This window comes from Haliaeetus leucocephalus, unplaced genomic scaffold (assembly GCF_000737465.1).
Source record: "Haliaeetus leucocephalus isolate CR32 unplaced genomic scaffold, Haliaeetus_leucocephalus-4.0 Scaffold795, whole genome shotgun sequence".
NCBI lineage: Eukaryota > Metazoa > Chordata > Aves > Accipitriformes > Accipitridae > Haliaeetus > Haliaeetus leucocephalus.
In genome coordinates, this window is record NW_010973231.1 from 3,850,795 (window position 1) to 3,865,168 (window position 14,374).

The 14,374-nt window shown below is 39.4% G+C and overlaps 1 protein-coding gene across 2 annotated transcripts in view; it reads left to right on the top strand.

The window, feature by feature from the left end:
- The window catches only part of MID1 (midline 1), a 99,404-nt gene that overhangs the window by 44,946 nt on the left and 40,084 nt on the right, over positions 1 to 14,374 (top strand). For both annotated transcript variants that reach the window (XM_010581576.1, XM_010581577.1), the window contains exon 2: positions 9,456 to 9,551. In XM_010581576.1, the coding sequence (XP_010579878.1) occupies positions 9,456 to 9,551 (96 nt within the window). The remainder of the gene's footprint in view (positions 1 to 9,455; positions 9,552 to 14,374) is intronic.

Here is a 14,374-nt window from a genome sequence, read left to right on the forward strand (position 1 = left end):
CAAAGCAAGAGCCAGCAAGTGGGTTCAACTCAGGTTCATAAAATTTAGCAGGAGGTGAGGAGTGCATCGTAGCAGCAGCTGGGCAGGTCACAGCACGATCAAAATAAAAGGGGCAAAATTTCATACATGTTTTGGAGGTAAGAGTGGTGAGGGAGATCAGGATGTCTGGGAATGGAGTTGGGTCCACTGCTGAGGTAAGGGGAGGAACACCTTTTAGAGTTGTGCATTAAATGAGAGAGGAGGATACTACTGCCTGCTGACTATTTCCTCGGTATGCTTTTCTTTCATTTATCAGTTGCAAATGCAAGGCAAAAAGGCAGTGCTATTTTCATTGTGGTTATTTTTCCAGTGGATCGATATTTAAATTATACTCAGACCTGAACCTGGTTGTCCAACCAAAAGCTCCTGGGTTTTTTTGGTGGTGGTGGTTTGGTTTAGTTACTGTCTTTTTTGTTTGGGGGGGGGGCTTTTTTTGGTTGGTGAATTTGAAATCTGGAGTTGATCTCTGATGAAGTGTTGGCAATAAGGGTTAGGCAGGTCAGAACAGAAACTTCACCTGAGTATGACAGAAATGTGAAACAAAATCTGATTCCAAATCATGATCTGTACCTTGCAATTTATACTCACTATTTACTTTAAACTTAGATCATCACCATCACGTTGTTTTAATGAGTTCCTAAGTATGTAATTGTACTAAGATTATTTAACATTATTCTCTGGTTTTATCCATAGCAACTTGTAAAGTGAAATACTTAAATACAATAACAACTTTGTAGCTGAAATCTGAATCAAGGTTGATTATTTCCCCAACTCCTTAAATCAAGATCTGGTGCTTGGTCAAAAGGTTTGTACAGAAAAATACTGTTAAATTATATTATCAGGCAAGATTGGCAAGTATTTTAGATGATTTTTTAAACCTTCTTTTCAGAAAAGTACTTAAGCCCGTGTCTAAACCTTAAAACTGTAAGTAACTCAAGTTCACCATGCCAGACTTCTTTCGGGGCATTTACTCAATATAGTAGAGGGGTTTAGTATACTGAATAGGAAACAGAGCAAATGAAGAGAAGAAAAAACAGAGAGATTTACACTTCTGTCTAGACCAAGCTCTAACTGTGGGCAGCACGGTAATGAGCATGTGCCAGAATGAGCATTAAAGTGGACAGATGCCAACTTTTTCATTGTGAGTAACCTCTTGCAGCTGGAGCCTATTCACTGGAAGGAAAAGGCAGAGCCACCAATGACTCCAGTGGTGCAAAACCGGAGCGCTCCAGAGTGGAAGAATTAGCTCATGGTGTACTTCTTGGCAAAATCCTGGGGAGTTTATAAACACACAAAAAAATACCTTAAAATGTAATTGTAAGTGGTGCTTTGTTTAGTATGATTCTCCCTAAGCCAGGGTTGGGTCTTTCTGGTTGACTGGTTGGTTGACACTTGCCTCATGCACCATGCCATTGGATAGTGGGATCAGCATTTTCCAAAAGAGGTGCTGTGCTATGGCTTCACTTGGGCTTACTAATGGTGCCGATATGGCTCCTAATATGCCACCAGAGCAACAGCTGGGAATATATTGTGTTCACAGATGTACCTGTTGCCTCTCTATAGAGGAAGTGCACAGAAAGTCACTCCCGTTTCTTGAATAAGAACTGCTGGTGGTCTGTTTAGCCCAACTAGATGGCTAGATGCCACACGTGTAGCAGACAAAGCCAGTGCGTGCCCTGGGTGTCCCAGTCCTTCCAACTGTGCCAGGAGATGGACTTCCAGCTTCGTTCTCTGGATGGACAATTATCCTCAGGAGGGCAATCTACAGAGGTCCTTCAAAGTCCTGTTTGCTATACGGAGAAACATAAATGCAGATGGGTGCAGCTGCCTCAAATGTCAGCTTTGTTACAGGCCAGCAGAAAGAGCTGAATTAGGTTTGTGACAGCTCCACTGGTCTGCTACCTAACACAGACCAAACCACCATGTTGACCTCTAGTCCTTGCCTATCTAGCCGTCCTTTCTAACCTGCCAGTTTTGCATATTACTGAATTGCTTTTTATACATACCTGCTTAGATAAGATGGAATTTTTCAACCGCAAAAGGCAGTAATATGTACTGACTGATTAAAACCAGATTTTTTTCCATGATACAACCTCTTAAATAAAATACAAAATTTCAGAAATGTTTAAGCAGATATCTGTAGAAGCCAGGACTTTAATAACACTGCATAAATTGTGGTTCTTTAGATGGGCTTTTTGCTTTCTCTTCATATAAATGTCTGTCATTAGTTATGTGCAAAACTCAGAACTTCAGTTTTTGGAATGAATACTTCCCAGATCTTGCTCGTGCAAGATTAGTTTAGGCATCTCATGAGCAGGAGCTCTTGTTGGACTCCTGCTTTTAAGTACGTTCCATGTCTTGGGAGGTTGGAAGTGGATGCAGCCAGGATGCTGCAGGGCAGCTGTGCAACAGTTCAAGTTCTCCTTAACCCCCTTCATTGCACTGGATTAGCCCATGGGGAAAAGAATGAGCTTATGAACCCTCTAGCTCTCCACAATAAGTCTTTAATGACATGCTTCAAATGCAGGGTGTCTGGTGTTTGTTGTGCTCTTTTAACACTTCAGCTTCCAGTCTGACTACTGCATTGAAGAAAAAAAAAAAAAAATCAAATATGTTGGGGCCTCAAATGGAGCTACAGTTTTGCAAACCTTTATTAACTCACCTGTCAGTCTAAGACTGGTTTTAGTTTTTAATTTAGTGAAATGCTTAATGTAGTCTTTCTTGATCCTTGATTGCTGATTATTATTCTGGTCCTTCTTTGATTAATGACTCATTAGAAATAGTGCTGAAGCTGCCCCCAGTTCCCAGCCAAGCCAACATTTGGATATCTTCTAATGGTTTAACTGAAATGGGAATTGCTAAAAATATTGCTTGTCCTATAAAGTCAGTTTTGTCACTGTCTAAACTGGGACAGAGTTCTTATAACATGTTTGAATGCCCTCAGAAAACAAATTGCTTTCTCTGTTTAAAAGAAAATGTTATTTTCTTTTCATTTTTTGTATGCCCATTTCACTTTATAATACTGAAAATAACTACGCAGCGTCAGTTCTGTTGGCCTATGTTCTTTGTAATCATGGTCCCTTTTACAGGCAGAATAGTTTTTAAGTATATATATTGTTTCTTTCCCAAACCTAATAAAGCACATCAAAGGAGAACATTTGCTATAGTGCACTATATCTACAGCTCTAGTCCTGTCCTTTTTCCTCAGAGGCCCCAGTTGTGAAATTTCTCTTATGCTCTGAGGAAGGGAGAAGAAGCAGTGAAGGAGGACTAAAGAGCATTGCAGCAAAGCAACTCACAAGGCAGATTAGCGTAGTTAAATCAAAGGGCAGAACTGTGGCTGCAAGTGGCAAGCACCCCGGTATATTTGAGGGCATGGCTCTGCAGAGAAGCAAAAGTGCAATTGCAGGTTTTCCCTAGAGTGTTGTCCTCTCAGTTAATAAAGGTTTTATGTGGTCAAGAATCTGAAATGCTTGGCTTTCCTTTAATTTCCACAATGTCCCATTTTAAATAAGGGTTAATATAAAAATAAGCAACATTCCTATGAAATATGCAAATAGACCCAACTTAGTTAACATCATTTAAGTCATAGTGGCTTCAAGTGCAGCTATTTTTATTGCACTTTAATAAAAATAGTCCTGGACAATTAATTAACAGTGCAGTATCTCATGGGTCTTTCCTTGTGATATACTGTAATCACTTGAGGTAAAAAATCTTAGTCCCCAAGAGTGTATCAACATCATAGCTGTTATTTCTTTTCACGTAGAAATGTGGAGTGCAGTTGTCAAGCTCTGCACATTTGAGACTTGAGGTCAATCATTCCTATTAGCTGCAAATGTTACCATTCCCTGGCTGGAGAAATACAGGGTCGAGCATGTGTATCCCATGGAAGAGTAGTCATCTGTTTCAGGACAAGTACATAGAATAAAAATTAGCTTAAGTTTTTCCATGTGCACCTGGCACGTCCATTTAAATAAAGAACACCAAAGGAAACATTAAACTCGCATACACCCAAAACCTGGCCCAAACCCATGCTTGATGCTCTGGTAGTTCGTCTGGAATTGATTGGCAACTTTTTTAATAGGTCAGACACAAGTAGGCAGCAGGCCTAGTTCATAGGCTATGTCACCACAACGAGGTGGGAACGTAACTGGAGCGCATGCAAGCATAACTTCTTCAAGTTAGGAGGAAAAAACCAGTTGCAGTGAAGATGTGGTTGCATGGACTTTGTTAGTGACAGGGAATATATTTATGATCTCTAGCCAGCCTGCGTGTACTAAAGACTGATCTGCCATGTCAACACCGCTAGCTTGAGTAAGGTAGGATACGATCACGCTTCTGCTTTGTGGTGTTTTATTCCTCGTCTCTGTTTTACTGCAGTGTAACTGTGGGGCTTTTGGTTATGCACTTTAACCAACCAAATCTGAAAATATATAACCTCTGTTTCAGTTTGACCATTTGTAAAGAGATGATGGGAGGGTGGCTGTGGTTCTCATGAAACCTATATAATTACTGAACTTAATTTCCACTATGCAGGGCTCTGTTAAGCCCAGAAGGCTCTCCAAAGTTGTTTTCTTCTTTAAACCAGGAGGTAGCCTCAAAACATGCTTTACTTTGGTTGGTTCTACAGCAGGAGCAAAGGAAATGCAAACTGCTGTCAATGTTTGCAGCCAAAAGGCTTTGTTCATGATGGATTGGATGTAAATGGCGATCAAGGCTGTCCTTACAAAGTGCTGTCCCACAGTGTGTGTATTAGCATGCGCTGCAGTTTCAGTGGACCGGTTCTCAAAGCCTTCCAGTAAGCCATGAGTGGAAAATACAAATGCGTACTTATATTTACCAATGGCAGGAAAAAGAATATTTTTAACGAGAAAAAGACAGTGGCTTTACTTCAAATGGAATTTAAAATCTCATTGTAGCCGATAGCTGTATGTTTTGTTTTGTGGCCCTTTGAATAGATATTTTTTATGGAGCAGAAAAAAGCCTCTGAGAAGATGATCTCAGGGATGTTGTTATTTTCTCTCCTGTGACGTAAGGCAGGAGCACACAAGTCAGCATTTTTCGTCTTTACAAGCTTACATTAATTTACTTTGACAGCATTTCCAACCCATATAGTAGCTTAGGACTATCTGTTTGTGCTACCTTCCTATTTTAGACAAGCAATGCTTTGCGTGAGACTGTTAATTTGGCAAAGGGCATGGGTTCACATTTGGTTTTCATAGACTGATAGATTTAAAGGCCAGAAGAGACCATTATGATCATCTAGTCTGACCTCCCACTTCAATCAGGGCACAAGCCTCACGCAATCGTTGCTGCAACAAGATCGTGACTTCAGTGTGAGCCAGACAACAGCTTAAAGAAAGCATCCAGTCCTGAGTTACCTTCCTCTAATTTTTAGCATTAGTTTTTCCAACTTCAGACTCCAGTCCCTGGATCATATCATTTTATAGGCATGCAGAGTCAAAATGAAACATCATCCCCAGCTGTCTTTTTCAATTACGTGTCTGTGATTTCATCTACTTGGATTTATCCCAAGATCATAGGAATATTTATGTTGTATAGTTGTCAGACCATGTTAAATGGACAGTAAGCATTTTTTTTTCACTTTATACTGGATGTTGTAAAAACAGTTGCAAAGCACGCATGGAATGTCAAGATCTTGGGCTAGGTCTGCGTTGGTATGTCAGGAAGCATTCAGCCTGGCTTTTGCTTTTTGAGAGCAGTTTCCATCCAGTGAGTTAACATGCGTGTAGCCTGTTCACAGAGCAAATTGACAGCAACTATTGTCTTTTTAAAAACCAACCCCCACATTTCTAAGATCAGGTTTTAATAGATAACAATGAAAATTGGCAAGTGACAAGAAAGATAAGGAAAGGCAGGTGCAAATATTTAAGAAATCATGATTTACCTACAACATTTCCAAAAATACAGTTGTAATTTTTGTTCACCGAGGAGAAATGGCAGTAGAAGATTAGGTGGGAGGAAGGAAGATACTTTGAATAAGCTTATTCTGCCACTCATTTTCACATGTACTCGTTATAATGTGAGAGCACGCTTTCTCCAGACTTAAAACCTAGCCACAATTCACTATCCCAGGAATTCTGGTCTACAGCACTGGATCAATTTTTCAAGATGGCCAGAGCTCCAAGTTTGGCATTGACGTTTTACACAACTTAGGAAGTTTCTGGTGTGGATGTGAAATGAGTCTGCGACACTTTGGAAAGTCTGTGAGCAAACTTCTGCTTCTGAAATTTAAATGTCTTTCAGGCCCTTTCTGGCTCTCCCTATATGGAGTAAAGAAAGAGGGCAGGGCTTGAACTCTGCTTCTGGTACCTACTATCATGTGGTAGCCAAAATGGTACCATGGTCTGTATGGGAATAGAGTAGGGGAAGGAACTAGAGGAAGATATTGCCAAGAGAAAATCGAGGTAAACATACTGCAAGAATCGATTGAGTTTTACGACCTTTGAAACTTTCAAGTCGGGCCAGTCTTAAGAGCTGCAATATAGTACTTGCCCAGTGAAACTGGAAAGATTGACGTTAATTTCAGAAAGCAGCTGCCACGTTCTTGTTATCTTGTAAAGCATTAATGTAAACTGATGTTCTTCATCAAAATTTTAACAAAATTCTGGTAATTCTTGACTTCCAAAGACCCCGATTTCTTACATACCAAACTGCATGGAAACAAAATTCCAGGATTTCCAGTATGAAAATGACAGATCGAGGAGCTAGAGCACAGGAATGCATTAACTGCAATTTTTGTAAGGCAACTCATTTGTTTAGTAGTTATCTTCCATTTTCACGGTTGGGAAATGCAGAGGACATCAAGAGACCTGAGTGAAACCATAATAATATATATGGGTTTATGTTTATATTCACCGGATAGGAAACTTACTCTAAAATGTTGTTCTTTATCCAGGATTTGAAAATATCCTGGATATAATAATCTGTGGGTAAATAAATTTCTCTTTCAGAGAAAAATACTCTTCATGTATTAATGGCCTTAGTTGAAGACACTTTGAGGTTATTTAAAATCACTGCAGTGTTTCATATCAGCTTTGAGAACATTTTTTCTTCATGGTATGTATAGGTCCCGACTGTTAGCATTTATTATGTCCCATAATACATTTTAAATTAGGCAATCTCAATCAAGAATATACATTTTTCATTTTAAACCTTTTAGTATAAAATATCAGAACATGTACAAAATGAATATACGAGCAATAAGAAGGTACATAAATATAATTTCAAGAGCATTTGCACATTTGGATCCCCTTAGCAAACTGGTTTTTAAAGACAAAGGTTATCTGATACTGTAACTATATATGTTATTTTGACTGTGCATGTGAGTCTCAGCTCTACAAAGGGACATCTAACAGCACAGCAAACATGTCTTTGCAATTAAATGATCGTTCACAGTATAGCTTATGGAAATATAAGATACAGCTCAAACTGTTCGGTAAAGAATGCCCATTCTTGTTACTCTTTGTTTTAATGGGCTATAAAATATATGCAGTGTAGAAGGTATTTTTACAGCCAGAGCTTGTGATACACGATATGCATGGCTGTGCTGGGAAGAAAATGCCAAAATTATGTACTTCAAACACCCATCACGCTTCTCGGAAGGGTTACATACATAAAGCCATCAAAATCCTGTCCTATCTTTAATGGAACAGGACGGACTGGTCCTCCGGTGTGTACAGCATCAGCCCTGGTAAATGCCAAAGTACGTATGGTTCAGCAATGAAATACTGCCAGCTTCGTTTGTTTGTAGCCGTATGCAAGAAGGAGTAAGGAGACTGCACGGCTGCGGAAAGGGAGGGCAAGGAACAAAGTTTTAAAACAGCATGAAATAGGCAGGCAGGGCCAGAAAACAAATACACACACACACAAAGTGGTAAGCGGGGGAAGGATGAGTTAATGGTAGCTGGAGGGACTTAAGCGATGGAATAGATACATCGGGGGGGAAAGGTAGTAGTGTGAAGAAAAAAAGTCCATTAATAAAAGATGAGGAGGGATGAAATTAATGAGAGCTCTGCAGAGACACTACAGCCCTTGTGGGGGGAGAAGCACAGGGCCCAGTTCTGGTATTCTTGTTCCGTACTTCCTAGATACTGGGGACTGCTCGGAGGACAAAGTACAATTAAAAGGCAGGGACTGTCAGCCTGTCAGGAATACTAAGCAAGGGACTAGTCTCACACAGTTGCATAGGTGAATAACTATGAGAAACAGCTGATCATGCCAGCAGTCCCCAGGTTTATTCAAAATGAAATATGTGCCCCTCAAGTCACTGAAATAAATGAGTGTTTACAGTCAGGACTCTTTAATGGCTTGCTGCCTTTTTTACTTCTTTTTTATGTACTTAAGTTATATTTACAGGGCTTTTTTGTATCTCTGGAAACAGCGTTTTATGCAAAAAAATGACTTTTTTATGCCCATGTGCTTCCAGAAGATGGAATTACATGCAAAACAGCAGCTATCTTGGGATGCGTAGTAAAAAATGAGGAGCTGGTAGCTGCAAGTTCCATGGTGCATGGCATGATCCTGGTCCCAAGGCAGCCAGACCAGGGTGCAGGTCACAGCCATCACAGACCTCCTCCTCCTCATGTGCTTGGATTTTCTTCCTGTGGATACGAAGGGGAGAAGGGAGGCTGAAAGTGTTGTTGCTAGATCCCAATCTCACGTGCAATTGCACAGCAGCCAGGATGCAGCCTCAGATCTGGAAGCTGGAAAGCACTCTGCTCTCCCACAGTTGCAGATATTTATTGCAGCCATAATCGGTTGATGAACACAGACACAAGTCGCAAGTTCTTTCTGAAGAACAGTTAGAGAAGGCACAATTTGTGAATTATTTCATTCTTATGCGTAGAAAGGATGTTTTTCTTTAGAATTATTTATTAAAAAGTATAACTCTACTAAACTAGGGAATTAAATCAGTTAGATGCTGATCCATCTACTGGGTCCTGACAAGTACAGACCCAAAGGGGCACGTGCTCAGAGACCTCAGTTAGCAGCAGGCTTTTAAATTCAGATGACTGAGAGCAGGAAATAAGGAGTCAAAAAGTGGTCTCAGCCAAAATAAACCACTTCTTTTGGTGAGACATTTTTAGCTTCCCTGCTCTTATCCTTACTCCTCCCCCCCCCCGACTAAGCCTAATTGCTTAATCTAGTTTTTAATAGGTCCTTAGAAACTCTATTTTCTAGAACTTTCTTTTATTTTGAACATTTCTGCTCTCTTGTCTTGCCATACTTGATGCATGGACAAAACATCTGATGGAGCATATAAAAATTAGTCTCATGTTCATACCTGTGTAATTACAAAATTCAGATCCTGAAAATATATCCATTTTTCAACTGTTCACCTAAACATTAAATTCTTCAAAATGCTAACATGTTCTTTTCTTTCTTTTTGACAGCAAAATTTGGAGAGTAATCTCACCAACCTTATTAAGAGGAATACTGAACTGGAAACTCTTTTGGCGAAACTCATTCAGACCTGTCAACATGTAGAAGTGAGTACTGACCTCCATTTGAAATACTTGTAAACTTAATTACATTCATTTCCAGCATTAAGGAACAAAACTTAAAAAAAAAAAAAAAAAGCAACAAGCACAGAACTAAATTTAAATAGCGGTAAACTGATTTGGAGCTTTTTCACTGGTAAGTGGTATTCTCAATACAGATGAACCTCCTTTACATTCCTTCCTATCCCTTTTCAATTATGATATGTTTGTATGGCCCCCGCCACTGCTGTACTTGAGCACATCAGTCACTATCTGTAACAGGTTTATCTTTTTAGGTCATTTGTCAGGTAGAGTAATATTTACAGGTGGAAAACTAAGGCAAAGAACCAGATCCACAATGATATTTAGGTTTCTATCTGCCACTGATTTTTTTTTTCATCAGAATTAAGTATCTAAATGCATTTGTGGACTCCAAAGTCATACATGAAATATATTTATCTTCAGAAGAAGAAGGATGTTTACAGGCTTTTGAGTTGCCTCAGTTACATATTGCACTTCGAGTATCACAGAAATTCTTTAGCAAGAAGGGATTTGAATCCATATTTCCCCAAGATCTGGGGGATTTTTTAGGTGGCCCCATGGATGCTGCTGCTCTACATGCAAATTAAAATAATCACAGAATAATTCAGCTATAGGAGATCACACAGGAAGAGATCGGATTCCAAAATAGATTATTTTTTAGCAAAACTTTTCTTTTTACTTTTTGCCGTGCGGTAAGACCTTTTCAGCTCCTTATAGTACATTCAGGTCAACAAAGCCAAAACCACTATGAACAAAAAGCTTCCATATCATAAAAAAACTTACAAAAACCAACAGGAGTTTATGCTTTCTGCCAGTAAATGTGATACAAACATCTCCCTGGCATCAAAACTTTATCACCAGTGCTTTCCTTGTTGTCAGTCTCAGCCATGAGTCCCAGGTGACACACCAGATACAAAATAGTTTTACCCCTTCTCCAGGTAAATTGTGGCTGAGAAACACTAGAAGACTAGGAAAGGCTCAACAGCATGAGGCACATGTGCTTGTTGACAGATATACTGGATTCACTGAGATAGACCAAGTTCATCATTTGCAGTGCTATCAGTTTTCATAAGTTCTAAACTCACTTTAAGGTAGGATGGGGAAGTTAATGAGGTAGGAATCAGAGCAGCTGGCACAACATAAATACTGCTGATTTAGAGTGGAACAAGCTTTAGACCTCAATCACAGAGAAAAGGTATTTTCAGTTCAACAGCTAATTACTAGTCAGATTAATAGGGAAAACTTATTTTCCCTATGAAAAATGGTTGGGGTTTTGTTTGTGTTATAATGGTGCCTGTTGACAGGCTTCTGCACAGGACCATTTCACTTCTGACTGCACTGCAATTCCTGCACCAGCCTCGTTTATTCAGACAAGGGTGCACTGTATTTTCCTAGCAGACAGGCAGCATTAAGTAATAATAGTGTTGTGTAGAAAAGGTATTCCACTCTGAGTACAGTTGTCTATATATGTGAAAGGAAGCCAGGTTTCTTCACCAGCATTACCTGAGGAATAGCTCTGGGGAATTTGGGAGAGGAAGGTAGCACTCTTTCAGTGCTTCTGAAACATGGATATAATTTAAGAGAAAGTTAGCTGTGACATAAACTGCTGTAACACAGCCACCTGCCAGCTCTGCAGAAAGGCACTCGGTTTTTAGCGAAGCCTTTTTCTTCCTTATAAAGTCCCATGGAAGTTCTCCATAGGGCTTCTTCATTTCTGTCTTTTTCAGACTAAAATTCAGTGACCTAATTAAGCCCAAGAGCAACTTTTGCTTGTGAATAGATTCAAAGTCACATCTTGAAAATTTGGCATCTGTGTAAGTACTTTGTTGACTGTGGTAATGGCACGTGCTGCAGATAAAAAGGAAAAAAAAAAGTCCACCCAAAAACCCCAAAGCAACCAAAACACAAACCAAAACAAAAAAACCCAAGACTGTTCTTCCAAAGAGATCATCTTATCCATTTTTCCTATCCGCTCCACCTCTGTGGAGCCTCACTGATGCCATGGGGCTCAACAAAACCGTGAAAGTCTCTCCACAGAATGGGCCATGAGGTGCACGGTTTGAGTTCTTTGTATGGGCAGCAATAACATCAGGCAGAACAACTGTAGTATCAGCTGGAATGACTGGAGTAGGTAATGAGAGACAGAGACAAGGCACGTTTTCTTCCTCTTTATATAAAACTCAGAGCAAAACCCATGAAGCAGATGAGCTCAGGACAGCATAAGGCTTCTTTTTCATTGGTGGCCTATGTCCAGGATGGGCTAGATCTGGAAAATTTAAAATCGCTCCTCTGTCTCCTCTGTAATTCTGCACTATATTACCAACTCTGAAGTTTAGTATTACAAAAAATCCAACTTGTTCAACTGGTAACAGATGCGCTACTGTCCCTGGAGTCCTGTTTTAGAAAATTTCTCTGTAGACATAAAGCAATAGCAGCAAAGTTGTTAATGAATTCCTACCACGTTTTATTCATCAAATTAGTCTAATTAGCATTTAAATTAGCTAAAAATTAAGAAATGAGCTTCAGTCAAAACCCTGGACCTAGGCCACGCTGGAAATCGGGCAAGTGGGGATGTGGAAGTAAACTTTAAAGCTATCTCTGTTTCTCAGAGCTCTGTGAAAACTTCAGATATGGTGTGAACATCTCCAACATTAGAGAAGCTGAGGCTTAGACAGTCAGTACGTTTGCTTTCTTTCTTTCTTAGTGCTGCTTTGTGACAGAAAGTCATTCTAAACCAGGAACACAAATTAAGCAAACAGTATGTTGGTTGTAACATTAATGTTACAAATTTAAAATCATAAAATATTGGGAAAAGAAAAGCTGAAGTTTCCAATGGCTGTATTAGCATTGCCAAATGAACTCACTCAAAGGTTGAAACTGAACAGATAGTTAATTTAATGGGAAATGTTTTCTTTTTCATTTTTTGATACAATATATTACAGATAATGATGTAAAATATATAGTATACAATTTGTAAACATGTGAAAACATCGGTAGTACACTTTAAAAACTGCTGTTACATACTTAGATTTTCCTTATGTAATTTTAAATAATTTTAATAATGTTATTTTAATGTTGATTTAGATTTGGCGGGGGTTAAAACCAGTTGAAAAAAGAAAAGAAGCTTTGGGTGTCACACATAATTTAAACTTTGAAAAACAAGGAAGGAAAGGAAAGGAAATTATTATTCCTTGTGTTGATGTTACGAAGTTTTTATTAGGGGATATATAAACTTTAGAAAAAGCTATGCTAATTAACATTTATTCGTAGAAATAAACGCTAACGTTTTTTAAAGCCTTTGTCATGTCATAAACCAAAAAATTCAATATTACATAAAAAATGAAAAAGGAATGACTTTTTTGGCTTTTGATATGGAGCAGAAGCTGATGTTTCCGAAAATGAACAATAAACAGGCTTTGTGTCTTTTGCACAAATGAATCCTCACCAGCCAAACCAAATGTTATCACAGAGCCACTGTTTCTCATCAGCAAAGTGAGCTGTTAATGGCTTCCCAGCAACCAGCTTCACTCCAGATTAATTATCTACCCATACACCCGTCCCATCAGGCAATTGTAACTTCATCGATAGCAAAGGCCATATCCCAGTCTCTCTGTGCTTTAAAACTAATGTTTATTCCCTTCTGGAAGAGAGTTATTTTCACTTTTTGCTCACCCGAGCAGGCAAGGACTGGTCAGGGATGTTCGTTATCTGGAAGCTGGATGCCTTCCAGCCCGCGGGGAGGGAGGATCTGGGGCTGCCTTTCATCACAGCAACGGAGGCATAAATCTTGCCTATTTTTAGATGGAGTTTATCAATTTATGACAGGATTTATCCTGATGGGGAACCTGATCTTGGGAGACTCAAGAAGTCCACTTCCAGTCTTGGATTCCTGTGGGTGGTTCTGGGCATATCGGCAGGAAATCTTTTGTGAATAAATCAAGCCAAACGTGTATTTTTTACGGCTTTAAGTACAGTGGAGATATTATTAAGCATTTTACAGTAATAATAATTTTGATATTGGAATGTCTGATTTCATGCCTCTTATGAAAGTATAGTCTGTGCTAATACTTCATGGTAATGCTTAATTTTAAAAATCCCTTTTTCTCAAAGGGACCCACACCCTGAAAAGTGAGTGCTTGAGACTGTAACACTCCTTTTTGTCCCATATCTTTCTATCTTGTTAGGAGAACCTGGCACACTGGTTTTGCTCATCTTTCAGACGCATCCCTAACATGTTTTTTGTTTTACACTCTTTTTTTCCACCTTTCCACTCTCCCTTCCTCTGTAATCCTGTCATTTCTTGGTTTTGCAGAAACCCCAATGGCTGTTAATCAGGAAGGTTTTGTTTTCCTTCCTTGGAGACGATGGCAGGTCTACAACCTCGTGCCTTCGGCCAGGCTGCTTTCTGCAGAGCACCCCCTCGCTCGGGGCAGCTCGCTGGGTTGGCCCTGGTGAGCCAGCTCTGCTCCTCGCTCTGTTTAGGAAAGGTGGCTGTGGCTGCCTCCCCAGGGACAGCAGGCTTGGCCGCCTAAAATGATAAATAGGATTTATCATAGGATAAAATATAGTTTTCTCTACAAACTGAGAAAATGGAATAAAAATGGCTACTAGTCTGAAATATGTTTATTTGTAGTCCTAGTCCACAGCATTCACGCATCTCATAGTATCTGTAGAAAACTTTTTTTAAAGCATTAAAAACTGTCCTGGAGAATTTTATCTTTAAATTCTGTGGACATTCACCCAACGAGAGAGCCCTCTAGCATGTGGCTAAATCAGCATGTGGCTCTTAA